Genomic DNA, 17,938 nt, shown 5'->3' with positions numbered 1-17,938 from the left:
AAGCTTTTCATGAGCTGCAGCTACAAATATCTGAGACAGTTTTACTTAACCACATATTTATAAACGAAATAATCAATAAGAGGAGCTGGGCACTATTTTAAGCTGCAAAGCACAAATCTTCCTGCTAATATAAACAATAATTTCTTCCACATTTAAATCGAGATTATATGGAGTATTTAACTCTATCTTACCAGAATGCAAAATTTTGTTGGGTTTTGAATACGTAGCTATATTAAGTCCAGTTCTGAAAATTTCTGTGTTTTACTGTAACTAGCTGAGATATATTTCGTAAATTAATTTTAAAAAGATTTTGAAAGATCGTATTTTGTGAAAGAGACACAGTTAACTCCTGGCAACTCGAACCTCCAGAAAACCGAGAAAAATAATTCGAATTACCGAATGTTCGAGTTAAACAAAGCTCTTGTTAAGTCAGATTTAATCTAAAATTTTGTTTGTTGTAAAAGCGACTTTCTCAAGAGGTAGTACCACAGTTAAAATACTTGTTACACTAATCTTAATTACTGTATCGAAGTCAGTGTAATAACGTCGTGAAGTAACGTCAAAAAACAAATAAGATATAGTTTTCTGCTACTTAAAAGAAACATTTATCATTTGCCTGTTACGAACACACCGACGCAGGTATTGTATAATTACAACAGGCTGCCAACACAAAGAACATCGAAATGGGACAATATTTTCCGTCGCACGTCAAGTATTCGTTATAGAAAGGTTTTTTGTCATTTTAGTCACTTTTAAAAAATTCCGTAATGAGTATTCTCATTTTGTGCGATATTTTTTGTTCGTATAAGGCATGTGAAAAGTAATATTTTCCTGTTGCAAATTAAAACTTAACCCTACTTATAGAGACCAAGGAGGTGAGACAGAAAATTTCTCCTCATAGGTAATTTAAAAGTTCCTCTTTTTTCTCGAGCAAGTTTTAAACAGTTGGGAGTGTCTACAATAAAACAATAACCCAGTAATCGCTAATATTTAGGTTATTGATTTCCGTCGCCGCTATGCGGGGCGGAATCTTTAAAATCGCTGATGGGAGATATATATATATATATAGATAGAAAGAGACAGCACAGAGCCCGGACGCTGTTAAGTTTTTGTCCATTTTTTCGAAAGCCAATGAAGATGCTTTATTTTAATCTCTGTCAATTAAATGACTAATCTGAACAGAGAGTGTACTCTTCGTGTGGCCAGAACTTTCCGTGTGCGGCCATGACTAAAAGTGCTTACATTTTGCTGGTCGCCCCTTGCTGGTCTCTTTGGTTGGGTCGTAGTAGCTTTATTGATGGGGAGCTATTTTTTAAATTCGTGATTTTATCAGGTAAAAATTATTTTATATATAGCTAAATGAGAATGGTGTGCTGGCTAGCTAGCTATCTCAATTTTTGGTGCTGACTTGGATCTCCTTATTGGTGCTGACATACCCCTTCACAAAATTACTTGCTAGCTAGCTATGGAGCTAGCTACACAAAATAGTGCTTTGATTAGAGTGCTTTTTTCTTAAACAGCAAGCAACAAAAAACCTTTATCCTATCTTGCGTAGTTTTTCCATGACTGGGCACTCAACTCCTGTTCTTATGGGAAAAAGGGGGCTAAAAATAACTTCCAAATGACACTTTGTGGGACTACTTCTATCAGATAAAAAGATATATATATTCGCACAGGGTTTTTTTATATTTTTTGCAGAAAAGTTGTCGAAACGTGACAAAATTTTATTGTTGCTTGCACTGAGCAGTCGGTGAACTTATAATTAACCTGTAACAATATATAGTTAGCCGATGCAGGATAATTAGATGCTACGCCTAGTATAATTAGCTGTTAAAAGCTTCTTTGTGTTCTTTACAGCTAACTGCGTCTTTTCCATGTTTTTCCTTGAAATCAGAATAGTTTTGTTGTTTAATAATATAGACGACATATGTACTGCTAGCTACAGTAAAATTATATCTTTTTTGCAAAATCGTTTCTTGTTCTTTTTCTTGGTTCTAATTGAATCACAACTTTATGTTCATCTATATAAATATAGATGGCTATGGGGAGATCGATAACGGAGAAAATGAAAATTTAAGTAAAAAGATATTATATTGTATAGGTAGCTGTATAAGCAGCTAATTATACTGTACGCACCGTATATATAATTATTCTGCATAGATAAGTAGAATGTCTGTATATTTTATATGGCTAGCCTTACAAATCCTGTCTATTATTTCCAGAAAAGGTCATAGCTTAGATGGGGAGTCCTAGTCCAGAGCTATGGTAGCATTCACTCACCAATATTGAATTGCCGTCAAGGGGAATCGAACCCTGTTCTCCCGCACAAAGTGCCAGAGTTATAACCACCAAGCTATGGCGCCATTAAAAACGGCTAACTATTCTGTGACTGGCTAATTATTAGTTCTCCTTGAGTGCCTAATTTTCTTGAAAATTTTTCTTGAGATCAAGCCAAAGTATCACAAAAAATTTTTCTAACATTTCTTAGAAATGACTTGATTTTTAAAAATCTCACGAAATATACCTGTGCATTTTAATCAAAGAGGCAAAGAGAGGTTAAAAAAAGAGACAATATTTAAACAACCTGGTTTTAATGCAGTTTATGGTAAAGTTGTATTCATGTTTCTTATTTTTAAAACGTACTTTCTTTTTCAGGTCAGCTGTTATCAAACCATGCACCACCAGCATTTTCAAAAAATTTTTAACAACAGAGTAAATTTTGAAGACCTAAATACTGAAATACTAATATGTATTTATTGCTGAATTAATAAACAATGAAGTACTTCATTATTCAAATTAAGCTCGTTCAGAAGTTATTATATTCGAATCGTCAAGTTTTTACATAGCAAGATTTTTGTATTCTGGAATTTCCAAAATTTTCCTGATCACTTTTAAAATTATCCAGTTAAAGTTTTAACTTTTATTGTAGAATACTTCATATAGCTATGTAAAATTTTTATTTTTTTATTTATTGAGTTGTATTTTAACATTGCAGGTTAGTTACAAAAATAGTTGAGAATCGTGATACTCGTGATTTGTTTACCCCATAATTCTCCGTTTTCAAGGTCTACTATTAAATTTCAAAATCTTTCAGGCTAATGACGGAAATCTTAAAGCCGCAGGGCTTTTTCTTATTTTTCCAATGACGAAAATCTCTCTGGTCATTAGAAAAAAAAAATGTCTATAACATTCCGTGCATTTTATAGACCATTTCATGTGGTATCCAACTAAAAAATTGTCACCTTGCCTCACCATATCTGGTGGATCGTTGGAGCAAGCACCTTTTTCATTTTGAAAGAGAACACTAAATATTTATAAACTATATATACAAACTGTGCAGGAACGGAAGATATCTTCTGCCCACTTTCATCATGTGAAACCCAAAACAAGATTCACAACCATGGACAGAATTAATGAAACAAACCCATTGTTTTCTTCATTTTCCAAACACAGCTAAAAAAGTGAACTAGTCGAGGTTGCAAAATTGATACTTTTGCGCACACGTAAGCCAGGAAAAGAGCGTGTAAAATTTGCTAGTAAAATTCTTTAGGGCTCCGGCACAACGAAATAATCCATGTCCGGGCCGACGAAGATCGCGAAATTTCTGAGACCAGGTGAACTTTGACAAATTTAAAACGCGCGATTCTAATATAGAAACAGTCATGTCATTACCTCCGGCGACTAAATTCAAGATTAGCCGTCTTGTTTTATAATGTTTTTTTTTTATAATGTTTGTATATAAGGTTTTTTATGTAGCATAAGAACAAATGGCTCAAGGAAAATTAAGGCTTAGTTTACTCCAAGGTTAGGTAGGTTTTTGGCATGCAGTGATTTTGGTTTAAAATTATGGTGTGAACTTTTTCTTCGGTCTTCCCTCCTTGATATAAATTCTGTGCCACTACTAACAACGAGCCAACATGACGATTGATCTACAATAGTTATTAATACGTTTAAGGAAGCAGCAGGAGAATAAACAAGCATTTAAAATTCTTGTAGCATTCGCAGCATATACCAGAAATGTTTGCCTCTAATGTAAGAGATCGTGAGTTCTGGCCTATCTGCGTTATGATTTTAATTCGCATGTGACATGCTGATTAAGTGCATTTAACTTACCTACTATCGTCGACACTCAACTCTTCATAATACTTTGCAAAATAAATGGAATATGTAAGTAAAAGGGGGTGGGAGGGTTACCAACAAAACAATAATAGTATCTGACAGTAACGTCATCATTTTTTTCCGGCGTGGTTCGCTTATTCACAGCGCCTTTGTATGAAACACAATGCTGGTAAATAGTAATTCTAACATGAATCAAGGAATGATGATATGATCATAGTCATAAGAAAAAATATCTGGTAAGAAACAATGATCTATTGTTCTCATGTCTTTATGGGCGAGAGCTACTGGCGCCCAAACCTCCGATCCTGCGCAGAAGTTCAAAATGGTGCATTTTTAGCTGTTGTTTGTGCTGTTGTTTGGACTTCTTGCTTGGTATTTCGGTTATTTGTTGCAATTTTTACTATGCCTGGCGAAAATTGTGCTATATTTGGATGCCCCCACATCACGGAGAAACAAAGAGCTCAGTATTTTTAAAGTTTCGCTACATAATACTAATGTAAACAAGAAATGGGGAAAGGAACTTATTAGCTTTATTACGAAAGATAGGGTCATTGATGATCAGCTGAAAAAATGCATCGCTGTTCTCCAGAACAAATCTGAGTTCATTTAACTCGCAAAAGCTTGAAAGGAGGAGAGCTACGCCATCTCAATCTTCCAAAAAAGTATTGGTCAAACCACTTCAAGAACTCCTCGATCCAGCACTTTATTTCAATATTATTCAAGATCTTTCACCGCCTTCTTCTCCAACCACTATATATGGAAACTTCTTTGAATTCAGTCAACGAATTTCAAAACTGTCATTGAGCAGCAGTTGGCATATTGACATTCAAGACACACTAGTTATTGTTACTTGTACTTCATCTGGCCACATCATCCCAAAATATGAAATATTTATTGATCAATCTCTCTCGTTTTCATTGAGAATATTTGGATAGATGTTACCTAGCGATCATGAATTTTACACCTCCTATAAAAAGTCTTTTTATAACATCACCCTTTCAAATTTTATAGCAGAACTTAATGGTTATAAATTGTGTGTTGGTATTGCTGCACCAGATTGTGCTAATAGCAGAGAATTATCCTTTCAAAAGCATGTTATTCCCAAAAGGTTTGATTATTTGCCATTTCAACAAAAATCATTCAAGTCGAATCTTCAACAAGATCAATATTATCGCTCAAATTTTCTTATGACTATGATATGATGTATAACATCGTCAGCATAACAATCTGTCCACAAAGAAAAATTAAAAACAGGAAATATTGCTCTAGAACATTCGCGCATGTTTAAATTCGTTTGGCTTTTTCACTACTAAACTTTAAAAATCGCCTTAGCGCCACGAGAATAAAAGTCTAAAAGTTAAATTGTCCGTCTTAACTTGCAAGGGACCGGAAGTCAAGATGATGAGATGTCCAACATAAATAGGGTTCAGTGTAACAAATCAATTTTGCAGTCTATATGAATAATGCGAATAAATTAGGATAGATTAGGAAGTCGATAATGTTTTTGCTATAAAGTATTTAGAGTGTAAATGTTGTGAATTTTACAATGGCGTATTTCCTTTTTTTCGAGCAGGAGGAACACATGTACTAATTATGAATGAATTTGGCGGAATAATTCAGACCAGATGCAAATCTTTTCTTTCTTATTGGTTGTTTCAATATTCTGGTCTGTATTTTATTTGCCTCCAAAGTTTACTAGTATAAATAAATGGAAGATGATAAACAACTGTTTTCCAGGTGCCCAAGACATCTCCCAGACTCTAATGTATCCCTGATTTGAAAGGTTTACCCCATAACTGCTAGACTAACTTGATTTTCAAAAAGCTCGAAATAATTTTTTACATGAGCTGTAACTACATGTAAACAAGGTTTGTGAATTTTATTTTCAAAGTAAACAATGCAAAACATAATCCTCTACAAGTCACCTGTTTGTCACGTTATTCCTCTAGAAAGTACAAAGTCTGTTATTGCATGATATGCGAATGCAGAAAAATCATTGTCCTATTAAGGAAACGTGTTGTCTCAGTTATTTTCCCAACTTTGATCCTGTGCCCACTTGTTCATTGGGCATTTGAATGTTTTTCTGCAGGTTTTTATGAGTAGGATTTTTGGTTTTGTGACATCAAGGTTTCTTTATTAAACATTTGACGAAATCATAGACAAAAGCGAGAGATATAAAAACGACATGCGTTTGTTTTCGATGATTTTGAACATTTTTCTTCGGAGGAAGATGAGTTATTATGATGGCCATGTTTGCAAACGTTGCAAGAAATGATTTTTGTGCAGTGTCTGAAAATTTCCAATGGGGCTAAAGTTTGTCTGAATCTTATTCTTTAATTCTGCTGAATGGCAGAGATAAAAAAAAAAACAAGTGATAAGCTTGTATGACGTCTAGATGTGGTTGTAAAAGTAAATATTTGTGGTTTCTGTTGGAAGTGGAAAGTGTAGTAAAGAAGGACATTGGTCGCTTGAGAAAACATAATAACATGCGCCAATAAATAATTTAAAATTACAATAAGATTTAATTACAATATGATCTTTGTATATACATATTATGCAAAATATCGTTTAAAGTCTGTTATTATGTAGCGTTTCAAGACTTCTCCATTTTTTCGATTTACTAAATTCTTTTCTTTTGATTTTTTCCGGCAAAACATTCCGGATGGAGTAATCGATTTGAATATTTGCACCGGGTTCACAAGTTACACTTCTCCCTCGTGCTTCGTTATTATTATCACTGTTACACACTTGAAATAAATGCAGCGGGGAAGATCCTCTATCGTGAATATGCGTGCAATCTGAATGACCCGTGGGTGCTGGTACAGTGATTGCTTTCAAGCCTGCAGATAACAAAGCTCTTTGATTTATTGATGTGTCCTTATCAAGGGCAACGTGTAAGCCTTGATAACATAAGTTTGTTTTATATTTCTTCTCAGTTTTCGGAGAGGCTTTTACTACAGGTTTTGTGGCTCCAGGTATAAAATTTTGTGGTACTGGAATGTCGGACGCTGTCCTTCGTACATTTGGTGAGCCTTTGGGTGAGGGTGCCATGTTTAATATCTAGATAAAAGAGCACGGTTACAAATGAACACAACATAAACAAATATGGCGGAATTTTGTGTGCGTTATGCCTACTACAATCTTTATCATGCATGTAACCAATAATATAATACAAATGCAAGACGAGTATCGAATTATTTAAAACAGGAAAAAGCGCTGGCTCTCCTAACTCAACAACTAAAAAGTTCAATTGCACACTGCACCTGTTTTACAACAAAATCGACGACTGTGAAGACACAACAGGATGCGCATAATACTTAGTATTATACCATACTGTGTTCTGAAAATGAGATTCAATTGACAGCCACTGGGAAAAAATAAATGTTTCAACTTCTTTTAGTAAAAACAAACTTTTAAGGAAATCAAGCGAATTATACTGAAAAGGTTAGGACCAAATCAAAAAAAATCGAACAAAAAGCTAAAGATATAAACAAATTTCAACATAAGCATAATGCCACAATATTAATATTTCACTTGTGTGATCTTGCTTGGAAACAGTTTAATTATAGTCATCTAAAATGTCCTCGACACGCTACAACAAAAACTTCTTTTGTCTACTACAAGAAAACCCATTAAGTTTTGAACATTGATTTATCAGTAGAGTGAGAACGGTGAATCTTAATGTTAATTTGATAATTGAAACAGCTTCGTGAGTCGCCCCAACTAAATAAATTTCTATTTTAAGAAAATGTAGTCAAATTATCCATAACTTTAATCTTTGCGTCAATTCTTTTTCATTGAAAATATTTTTTCGTGTATCAGCGTGCATAAACAACTTATTTAATAGCCTGTGTAGCTACACTTGATTATTAATCCTTTTGAATGGATATAAAAACATTTTAACAGATAAAAGGATTTTTTGAACAAATACTAAAACATGTTTGCTCCATGGAAACGATTGAAATGTAAATGTAAATTTTAATGATACTACGTTAAATTATAATAAGTAAGACAAAGATGGAAAAGATGACAATTTTAATGTACTTTAAAGCAATCATAAAACACATACCATTGAAGTTATAAAATTTCTTGCTCTCTTATTCGCAATTTTTGTACTCAAAATAATGATAATTGATTTTATCTGTCGTCTTTGTACAAATATGTTGAGAACCGCTGATTCTCTTTTATTTATCAAAAAAATAACACTTGGTTTCCGCGTGCATGAGAAATTATTCACCATTACGTCAGCCTCCAGGGGTATAAAATTAAAGGTTGTAGAAACCAGGTCATCACTCCAGCATTGATGTTAATCAAAACCTTGTACCTTGAGACAAGTAACAGACGTCTGTGTTTATATGTGAAGGACGGGGGTTCGGGTGTGTGAATAACAACGTGTTTGAGTTTTTTTCTTTCTTTTCAGTAATTTAATTTACTGTTCCATTTTCTAGGGTTTTCTGTCCGTCTATCATGCCAAAATCAAAAATCGCGGCAATGCTAAATTAAATCTATGAGGGAGAGCTAAAGTATGTTTAAAAATTTTAAAAAACGTAGTGACGATTTATAACAATGTTTTTATGACGTCTTCATTTTTGAGACATGTGGAACAACTTATTTTGACATCATTTTGCCTACATTATAAATTCTTAGAAGAAACACATAAAAGGAAGGAGATTCAGCGTCAATGCTGGTGTGTTAACATAACCGCTAACACACTAACAACCTTTTACCAGTGTCTCTGTCTACCATTTTTGTTCTAAATGTCGTATATCCACTCCCCATCAAAATTTACAAATATAGGGTTTCTACTTACTAAACTCGTCACGAAGGCTTTTTAGGTGTTTTTACATTAAAAAACTAAAAGGCCCTTGGGACGAGGTTGACATTTCACGTGCAATGGTAGTAGTTTATATGTCACATAGTAAAGCTATACAACTCAAGTTAACTTTCGCGAATTTTGCAAATTTTGACCATACTTAAAAACATTAGCCTGCGCGTTTCTTCTTTGTTGAGGTCTTTAAAACTGTCAAGTAGTTCAATCTTTCATTGTTTTGTCATCAAAATCAATATATTCATCTGCTGCCATTTGGCATTCTGAATCACCAACGAGCTCCTTAAAAAATGCATTAAATTCCTCATCAACAATGTTTTCTTGACTTTTCACTTTGTCTCTTAATGATAATTCAAATCATAACAAAATATTTCTCTATTGTAGTGACTTTCAAGTACCCGATTTCCGAGGCAAATAAAAATCTTCTTTTGCCTGTGTATACTTTGATTTAAGGACAATAAATTCTGATATATATATCACAACCAAATCCCGGTATAGGTTACGGAAAATAGCAAAGTACGGTTTCTTTGTTACGTGGTGTCATCCGTGAAGAGTGAGCTAATGACATAAATTTTTAGGATTTACGTACAGGGCACTTTGGGTGCACTCATAAGCGCAATAAATGCACACATAAAATTTGGTATTTACTACAAAATACCACAGGGTTTGTTTACAAAAGAGAACAGGCTTGATGTTGTTTTATGTTGTTCTTACAGGTGCCCTATAGCTAGATTAAGGATTATTCTAGCATTTATTTCTTAATACTCAGTAAAGTAGGTCAAGTTTGAATATTAAACATTTTGGCCTTAGCTAGCGAGACTAAGTATGAAAGGACAAGGCTTTTTAGCTGGGTTAAAAGTCAAAACTTAAGAGGAAAATTACATCACAGTTTTTAAAATTATATTACACATATTTGAGAACACCTGCAGGAAAATTCATTGTTCATCAATTTACTGGTATATTATATCGGTAATATGGAAGATTTCTTCATAAAAAACATCAGAAACTTTCTCATGTGGATTACTTTCACATTAACAAAAATTAAAATTTTAAAGATAAACTTTTGCGATTTTGTCATTTATTAGTTTTCAAATTTCTCGCTGGAAATTTGTATGTCCCACAGTAACTTTTTCATCCTTATCCTAATGTCATTACATAAGCTATGCAACAACTTTTGAAGGAAAATAAAAACACATCAGAAAAAAAGGTTGTTATAAAATATTATAAATTAATTTCAAACCGATTAGTCCCTGCAGCTATTTTGGTGTCAGCGATGTGAAACTATACTAAGTAAAAGTCCTATTACTTCAGTAAAAATTGAAATAATGACTTGAAACTTAGTATTATATGTGTTTTAGACCAGTTTGATGAAATGGACCCAAAAATGAGTTCCTGAATATAGACATTTTTGGAGACGTCGATAAACTGTTTTTGACAGCATATCAATTTTGACAAACCATATTTACAGAAAACATTCGAAGTGGTTCTCAGGATTAAAAATAATTCAAATAAATCCCATGAAAAAAAAAAATTACTTAAGACTTCCTTAGTTCCAACATAGTCACTATGGTTCCAACCGCGTCTCGTTCACAAGTTTTAGCGCTGGCCAAGATGATGGATAACGTCGAGGAGCCCTGGGTAATTTTGAAAAAATGTTGTTCTGCCTTATGATTTTCAGATTTTTGCTGCTGATATCAGCATATTTTAGCCCTCGAGTGCCACCTTCCGTATATATAGGAGTTAATTATCTTTAATACTTTTTATAATCAAGCGGTTGCAATCATGACGTTCTGTTTTTTGGAAGGAATACAATTTTTATGTTGCTACACATATCAATTAATAAGGTAAAACCACGAAGAAAAATCTTCAAATGGGAGCAAGATGTTGTTGATAATCTTATTGAATATATGTTAAATTACAAGAGTCGTATATTGTACAGAAATCTTGATTTTGATGCCGATAAAGTAGTGTTATATAGAGAATTAAGGATAGCTATGGCCGAAATGTATAAAGATGATGAAAGTTATCTTGGACCCGTTTCTGCGATTGAAAAGGAATCGAACGAACCGGTAAAAAGAGTAAAAAAAATACAGGAGAAAGTAAAAGAAACGAGACAAAATTTTTCAAAGTCAGTGACAAGTGCTGGTAGAAGTGGAAAAATAGTTTTTGAGTTCTATGACAAACTTATTTCACTTTTGGGGAGGTTCGGCAAACACTGAATCTTGAATTTGGTGTGAAAGGGGATGATTTTATTTTAAATTCAACAGATGTAGCTGCCCTAAATGACCACGAGAAACTCATTGAAGAATCTGCACCACTTGAAACTTTTTCCAACAACCCTAGAGAAAGTAATAAAGAGGAAACTGGCGATGATTTATTCATTCAACCAAAGCAGAGAAAACGAAAGTTACATACCACAACTTGTCGATAATAAAAAGAAAAATCTGGAAAGACATTTATCACCTGCTCAACTAGACCATTCAAGGAAGCTAGAGACGATTCCCAATTTAAAAAAGATACGACCGACGCAATGAGAGAGTCGACCAAAAGTTTCACAGAAAGTATTAGTTCTGTTAGTAAAGCAATAACTGACCTTAGTAATGGCATAAGCCGTTCGATTGAGCTGTTGGCACAAGCTATGTTAATGTGACATTGCAGAAAGTGCAGCCAGCGCATTTTCGAACTTAGACAAGGGATGCTGTTTGACCATTTCGAGAACTAAAAATCGGACGATTTCCAAAATATTATTTCCAGTATTACTGAGCCTAGTGGAAGCTGTTGTCCACTACCGCCCATAATCCGTGAAGAACTTGAGTGATTATGAAAGTTTACAACCTACTATGTCGCAAGTACTCAAAACAAAAGCAAAAAAGTCGAAAACAGACTCCGAAAGCTGAAATCTTCTTGCCCTTGGGCTTCTTGTTTTTCAATGGAGATGTTAAAGTTTTACATGTCAAAGAAAAAAGAAATAAGTGGGGGTGAAAACATACGTTGAGCATCAAATTGGAAACATATAATTCATTTTTTATAAATAGTAAATATATTTCCCTAATGTATTCTTAAATTTGTAATGAAAATTCGATCTAGTTGCAACAGCTGCTTTGAAGGTCGTGGAAAGTAATAATTGTTTGATTTTTTATGACTCTGTCAACATGACAAACTATTTTCAACCTTCAGATGTGAGACTGTTCGGTCCAGCAAAGCAGTTTCTGAAGCAAAACGGATATAAAGACATAAAAAGCGTGTAATTAAAGAAAACAACAAGTTTTAAAAAAATGTTTCAATCCATAGTATGTTTTACAAAACTTGTAGTTTGTGTTATCATAAAAATAGTAGTAGTTTACACACTGTTCAGATCTCATTTGCGTTTAAAATTGTGTCCATCCTTGTTAAAACTTTATTTACATGACGCCATGAGGGGATTTATTTGTGAACGAAAATGCCAGTTAAATATTTTACATAACTTCGTTTGATTTCTATTTTATCGTTGTGCTTCGTAGCCTTCGATATATGTCGACACGTCTATCTCAGATGGCAATTCGCTCACATTAACTTCGAATCGATCTTGCACATCGTTTAACACTTTCGCATCTTCTTCGTCGAAAACGAATGAGATGGCCAAACCTTTTGTACCAAACCGACCAGCTCGAGCTACCTAAAACGAAAACATAGAAATGATGTCTCTGCCAAACAATCTTCGTTTGTGCTTACAAAAATAAAAATATTAGTCTTCTGGTCTAGTATATTAAAAAAAATAGATTTATTTCGTTACGCTTAAATTATCACCTTTTTTCTGATCCCCTGAGGTTTTATTAAAGAATATTAAGGCTACTTAAATTCGATTTCAAGGTTTCCTGTGGGATCATTTAATTTTTTTTTTTTTTTTTAATATGAAGAGTTTCCTAAAACAGTAAAAAGGACACTGAAATATATTACTGCGAGACATTTTTGTAAGTCCTAAAGTTATGCCTCTCCTTTAGTTAAGGAAATTACTAATATTAGCTTTGAGTTCAAAATTAACTTCACAAATCAACAAAATATCTCACAAGAATTTCTATTTCCTATACAAAAGAAAAAACGAGATGTCACAGTTTTAAGTAAATTACAAAAAATTCAGTCACTAAAATTTACGGCTTTATATTCTGTTATTTATATTGTTACTTCGTTCATACTTATTCCAGAATGCAAAACGAAATTACGACACCTTAGTAAGCACATTTAAATTAACATATCCACAATTCTAAATTATATATTTTTTTTCTTTCATAAGATTTTACAAAGAAAATACAAGCCATGCTACTTACCCTATGCAGGTATGTATCTGAATCTTCAGGCATATCATAATTTACAACAATGTTAACACGTTCGATATCCATTCCACGACCAAATAAATTTGTTGCTACTAAAATACGTTTCTGAAAATCTTTGAATTGACGGTAACGAGATATCCTAGACAAATAAAGTTGTACATTGTTGAATTTTACAATTAGTTATAACACATTGATAGCTGTAGATGGTAGCTGAAGTTCGGACCATCTTTGGCTCACAGACAGCTTAGAATAAAATTTAATTTTAAACTTGTTCAGAGAAATTTTGAAAGCCAATTGATTTACCTTTCCTCTTGAGGCATTGATCTGTGAATTGCAATAGCAGGGAAGTTCTGCTCCACCAGCAATGCAGATAATGCTATACATCTTTGCACAGACTTTACAAATATGATGACCTATGGTAACCATAAGAATTTTTATTTAGCACATGTTGCACCTAAGTAAAGGAATGGGTTTATATAAAATGACTCTCACCTGATTGAATTCAAGTGCATCTAATAAATCAAATAATTTACGATTCTTCTCATTGTCCTTTAGTTTGACGTAATGTTGTGTTAAACCGTGAAGCGTCAATTTTGTTTCATCGTCAACATAAACTTCCATAGGCTGAAGTAGGCATAAATCAATTTTATGAAGTATTTTTCAATAACATGCTTTACCTCGTGGCAAAATAGGCTATATATATAATTCACAATAGGCTACATAGCTCTTTTTTTTTAAAAAAAGTAAAATAATAGGAATTTCATTTTTTAGACAATATGCAATGGTTTTTGTTTTTTAAAATGTACGGAATTCACTATCTGAAAATTTGTCCAAATAAGGAAAGTCCAGACTGGAGTAAATTAAAGATACAACCATACTTCTCTGTTCTTTAAAATGATTGGAAGCAGGAAGACACTGTCAACTGGCTTGAAAATCTTTTTAGCACAATGGCCACAGACAATTACTGCAAATCATCCACAATGTTGATTCCAGTGATAATGAACAGTTGAATGACAGGTACATAATACCAAAAAGTTCAAGTGTGTAATTTATGACATGACAAAGTGACAACATGGTGATGACAACAATTTAACCTTAAACCCCTGATCATCTGTTGCTAGTTTAGCATGTATATTTAATGAATATGTAGGTGGCAACTGACAATGGGTACACCAAGTCTCAATGGTATGAATACAAAATGAAGTGACAAAGAACCAAATGGAAAATGAAATGGTCAACAAATGAAAGAAGTGATCATTAACTGACAAGTAAAAATAGAGGATATTTACATCTTGCATAAATTTCTTGCACACCACTCGCATTTCTTTACTTAACGTTGCACTGAACATCATAACTTGTTTCTCATGTGGTGTCATACGGAAAATTTCTTGCACATCTCGTCTCATATCTAAAATTAGTGTTAAAGGAAAAATAAATAAAAATTATGACAGCTAACCACAAAACTATATTATATAACTGACAACTTACCAAGTTGTTCCAACATTTTATCACATTCATCAAGAATAAAGTGTTTCACATGCTTCAGGTTAAGAACCTTGTCTCTTGCTAGTGCGAGAATACGACCAGGAGTACCAACAACAATATGAGGACAGTTTGTCTTTAACACTTGCTCATCTTTTTTCACACTAAGGCCACCAAAAAAGACAGAAACCTTTATGTCAGAGAGATATTTGGAAAATCTTTCATATTCTTTGCTGACTTGAAAAGCAAGTTCTCTGGTGTGAGACATGACGAGTACACTGACTTGACCATCAACTGGTTCAAGCTGCTGTAATGTTGCTAGAACAAAGACAGCCGTCTTTCCCATACCACTTTTTGCTTGACAGACAATGTCCATACCAAGAATAGCTTGTGGAATACATTCATGTTGTACTAAAAAGGGTTAAAAAAATTAAATACAAACTTACTTGATATCTACCATTGAAGAGCAGCTTTTCCAAAATTTAGTCTTTCATTTAGTGATTTTTTTAATGGTGGTGTTTTGTCTCTATAATAATAGCCGTCGTCTGTCTGTCCCCCACTGAGTTATAAAATGATGTTACAGAAACACGAATATCAAATGCGATATATTTTTATCCACTTTGTTGCAACGAGTAAATAAAGGATGGACAAACCCGTTGATTTTTCACGGGCAATGACTTTTTCAAATATTTTCTGACTAGATTCATGGCCATTGTTTTCAGCAAGAAAACTATAAATTAGTTTCTTTAATCTTGGTTTGTTACTTTTTGTTCTTGATAGTGGGTTTTTCTATGCTAATTGCAGAGAAAACAATGTGCTGAATTGTGCTGAGTTTCTGAAGAACTACCCCAGGAGGGAGAGCTTGGGCAACTTTTTGAATAAAATTTGTGCTTTTCATTCAAAAACTCCAAAGTTTGCCTGAACTATTCCCAAAATGCAAAACAGAGTTTCAATTTTGTTGACTTTGAAGTATTGTACTTTATAAACTATATAGTTATCAGTAAAATTGTATTAAATGAATTTTTGACAAAGTGTTTGTGACACCATAACAGTACATCTGCCATTACTTTTTTTGTCAAATTTCTCACACAGCAAGTTCTCATAGGATTCAAGATAGCATTAATGCTTTAATGTGTATGTTTTAGATTTTTCAGGCAAAACTTATGCTGTTTTATGGCAAATCGGCACTATCGTCTTATGCTATTCTCCTGATCGGAATGTCATGAAGTACAACTTCCATATGAGGGAAAACAGGAACGTTACAAAAAGACTACTCAATCCATCCCCTATTTATCAGTTCGGGAGATGACACTAAATGGGAAACGGTTTCGCATGTTTTATAGGGAAATTCCAATGTCATATAGGGAAATGGTTTCCCATATAGGAAACTGTTTCCTAAACTATTTTTTTTTTTTATTTTAATTTGGGATTACCTTTTGGGAAACCGTTACCCATTCTCAGAACCCTTTTACAGAATTGCCGAAAGAGGTTACAATAATTTTTTTTCCTTCGGTGAAAATTTGCGGGAAAATATTCCTTTTCTATTGGTTAAAAATTTTTAGTGTGCTTCTTAACCAGCTTGTGCGCAGATTTATTTTTATTTTCGTGGTTTCCCTAGGAATGGGAAACCATTGCCTTATTTCTGGCCTGTTTAGGGTAACGGTTTCCCAAATAGGACACAGTGAAGTTTCCCAAATGGGAAACTGTTTCCCAGATGGTGGTTTCCCTTTTTGACTCAACTCCTGAGCTGTTTATGAGAGGAGGCAACTCAAATCATAAAAGCTAAAAAAATACAGACCTTTAATTGGTTTAAAAGTATCACATGACATTGGGTGACTGGGAAATATACAATGTATTAGCTAAAATGCTACAAATTTAGTTTTTTACAACAATTTATGTCGTAAATAGTTTGACATTGTTGAAATAAAAGTAAACCCACCTTCTGAAGGATGTTCAAAACCACAATCTACTATGGCTCTTAAAAGCTCTGGCTTTAACAAGAAATCCCTGAAACCGGAGCTGTGAATACTGACATATGTCCCTTTAACATCTTTTTTGGCTTGTTCAGCAACCTGTCCACCCTCTTCTCCAGCTGCCTCATTATCGCTGGTTTCTTCATAATCTGGAATAAATTCTTCTTCTGGAACATCGTCAGCCATTGTAGTAAATTACTACGTAAGAAAATAAATTCAGTAAAAGCTGGTATTCTTCTTAAAAAATTAAATTATTGTACTTATATATTTTTTTACAAAGTTACTTTATTAGATACTCACAGATTTTGAAAATAGGTTTTTCTTTGTGCTTTCCCCTACGGCGTCCACTTCTGGTGAGTTGGCGGCAAGCGAATGGAATATTCGGCAAAATATTCATAAAGAAATACTTATTATTTATTTGTTTATTAAATTGTTCTGGCGAGTGTAACAAAATGGTAGCTTTAAAAACAACGAAAATAAATGCAAAAAGTCTTTTGTTGAAATACGCGAGGATATTGATCTACTACATGCGTTTAAAATATTTTATGCATTATTAAACATTTATTGTACGGTGTTTGTTATATGCGCATCTAGAGAACCTAAAATCGATTTTTAAGGAGTTTATTTGCGCCGTTTTTACCCAACTCGTCTCAAGTTTTTATTTTTCGTTTTAGTTCGACGCCTAATTCTGACACACGAGATGTCTACTAAGGGGTTGTACATGTTAAGTAAGTGGAAATGTGAAATAAGACTGAGATATTCTTATGTGAAAAACCAGATGGATCCGATGGAATGGTCCTATTTTTAACTTTTAAAATGCATCAGCCGCAAAACTAAAGGTATAAAGGTATAATTACACAAGACTAACAGTGTTTAAATGTAGGTTTCACCAAGGATGAGAAATATGTTTCGTATATGCTTACAAAATTTCCCTATCTGAGCTTGTAATCCTCATAAATAAACATGTATTAAATTTTGTTAGATGTTTTGCGAAATAGAAGAATCATATTTGTCTTTCCTCCTTTGTTTGTTTTGGCTTTGTTTTTTATACTTACCCCCAAAAAACAGAACATTAACAGAGCCCCGGCTTTATACTTTATTGGCATGGCCTCAGCACCATAGCGAAACAAATCTCCTAATCAGTTTTATATCAAAGGTACGTTACAAGCTTACACTTCCAGCTTCTTGAGAGAAGGATTACTCTCACTGAGGATACGGTGTTGAAG

General features: G+C 33.5%; 2 protein-coding genes across 3 annotated transcripts; both read right to left on the bottom strand.

Moving 5' to 3' along the window:
- Nucleotides 1-6,583: 6,583 nt before the first annotated feature.
- Nucleotides 6,584-8,374, bottom strand: LOC130612259 (uncharacterized). The gene is made up of 2 exons (XM_057433564.1): nt 8,189-8,374; nt 6,584-7,179 (listed from the first exon to the last, which is right to left on the bottom strand). The coding sequence occupies exons 1-2, from the start codon at nt 8,357-8,359 to the stop codon at nt 6,688-6,690; spliced, it is 663 nt and encodes a 220-aa protein (XP_057289547.1). The 5' UTR covers nt 8,360-8,374; the 3' UTR covers nt 6,584-6,687.
- Nucleotides 8,375-12,212: 3,838 nt separating this feature from the next.
- Nucleotides 12,213-17,167, bottom strand: LOC130612252 (spliceosome RNA helicase DDX39B). 2 transcript variants are annotated; one of them, XM_057433557.1, is made up of 8 exons: nt 17,013-17,167; nt 16,679-16,910; nt 14,746-15,150; nt 14,547-14,665; nt 13,750-13,881; nt 13,561-13,670; nt 13,252-13,396; nt 12,213-12,602 (listed from the first exon to the last, which is right to left on the bottom strand). In XM_057433557.1, the coding sequence occupies exons 2-8, from the start codon at nt 16,896-16,898 to the stop codon at nt 12,429-12,431; spliced, it is 1,305 nt and encodes a 434-aa protein (XP_057289540.1). In that variant the 5' UTR covers nt 16,899-16,910; nt 17,013-17,167; the 3' UTR covers nt 12,213-12,428. The 2 variants fall into 2 exon arrangements, with proteins under 2 accessions (XP_057289540.1, XP_057289541.1); XM_057433558.1 differs by lacking the exon at nt 13,750-13,881.
- Between the last annotated feature and the right edge of the window lie 771 nt (nt 17,168-17,938).

The sequence above is a fragment of the Hydractinia symbiolongicarpus genome, chromosome 10 (genome assembly GCF_029227915.1).
Source record: "Hydractinia symbiolongicarpus strain clone_291-10 chromosome 10, HSymV2.1, whole genome shotgun sequence".
Classification (NCBI taxonomy): Eukaryota; Metazoa; Cnidaria; class Hydrozoa; order Anthoathecata; family Hydractiniidae; genus Hydractinia; species Hydractinia symbiolongicarpus.
This window is presented reverse-complemented; position numbering and strand designations above follow the sequence as displayed.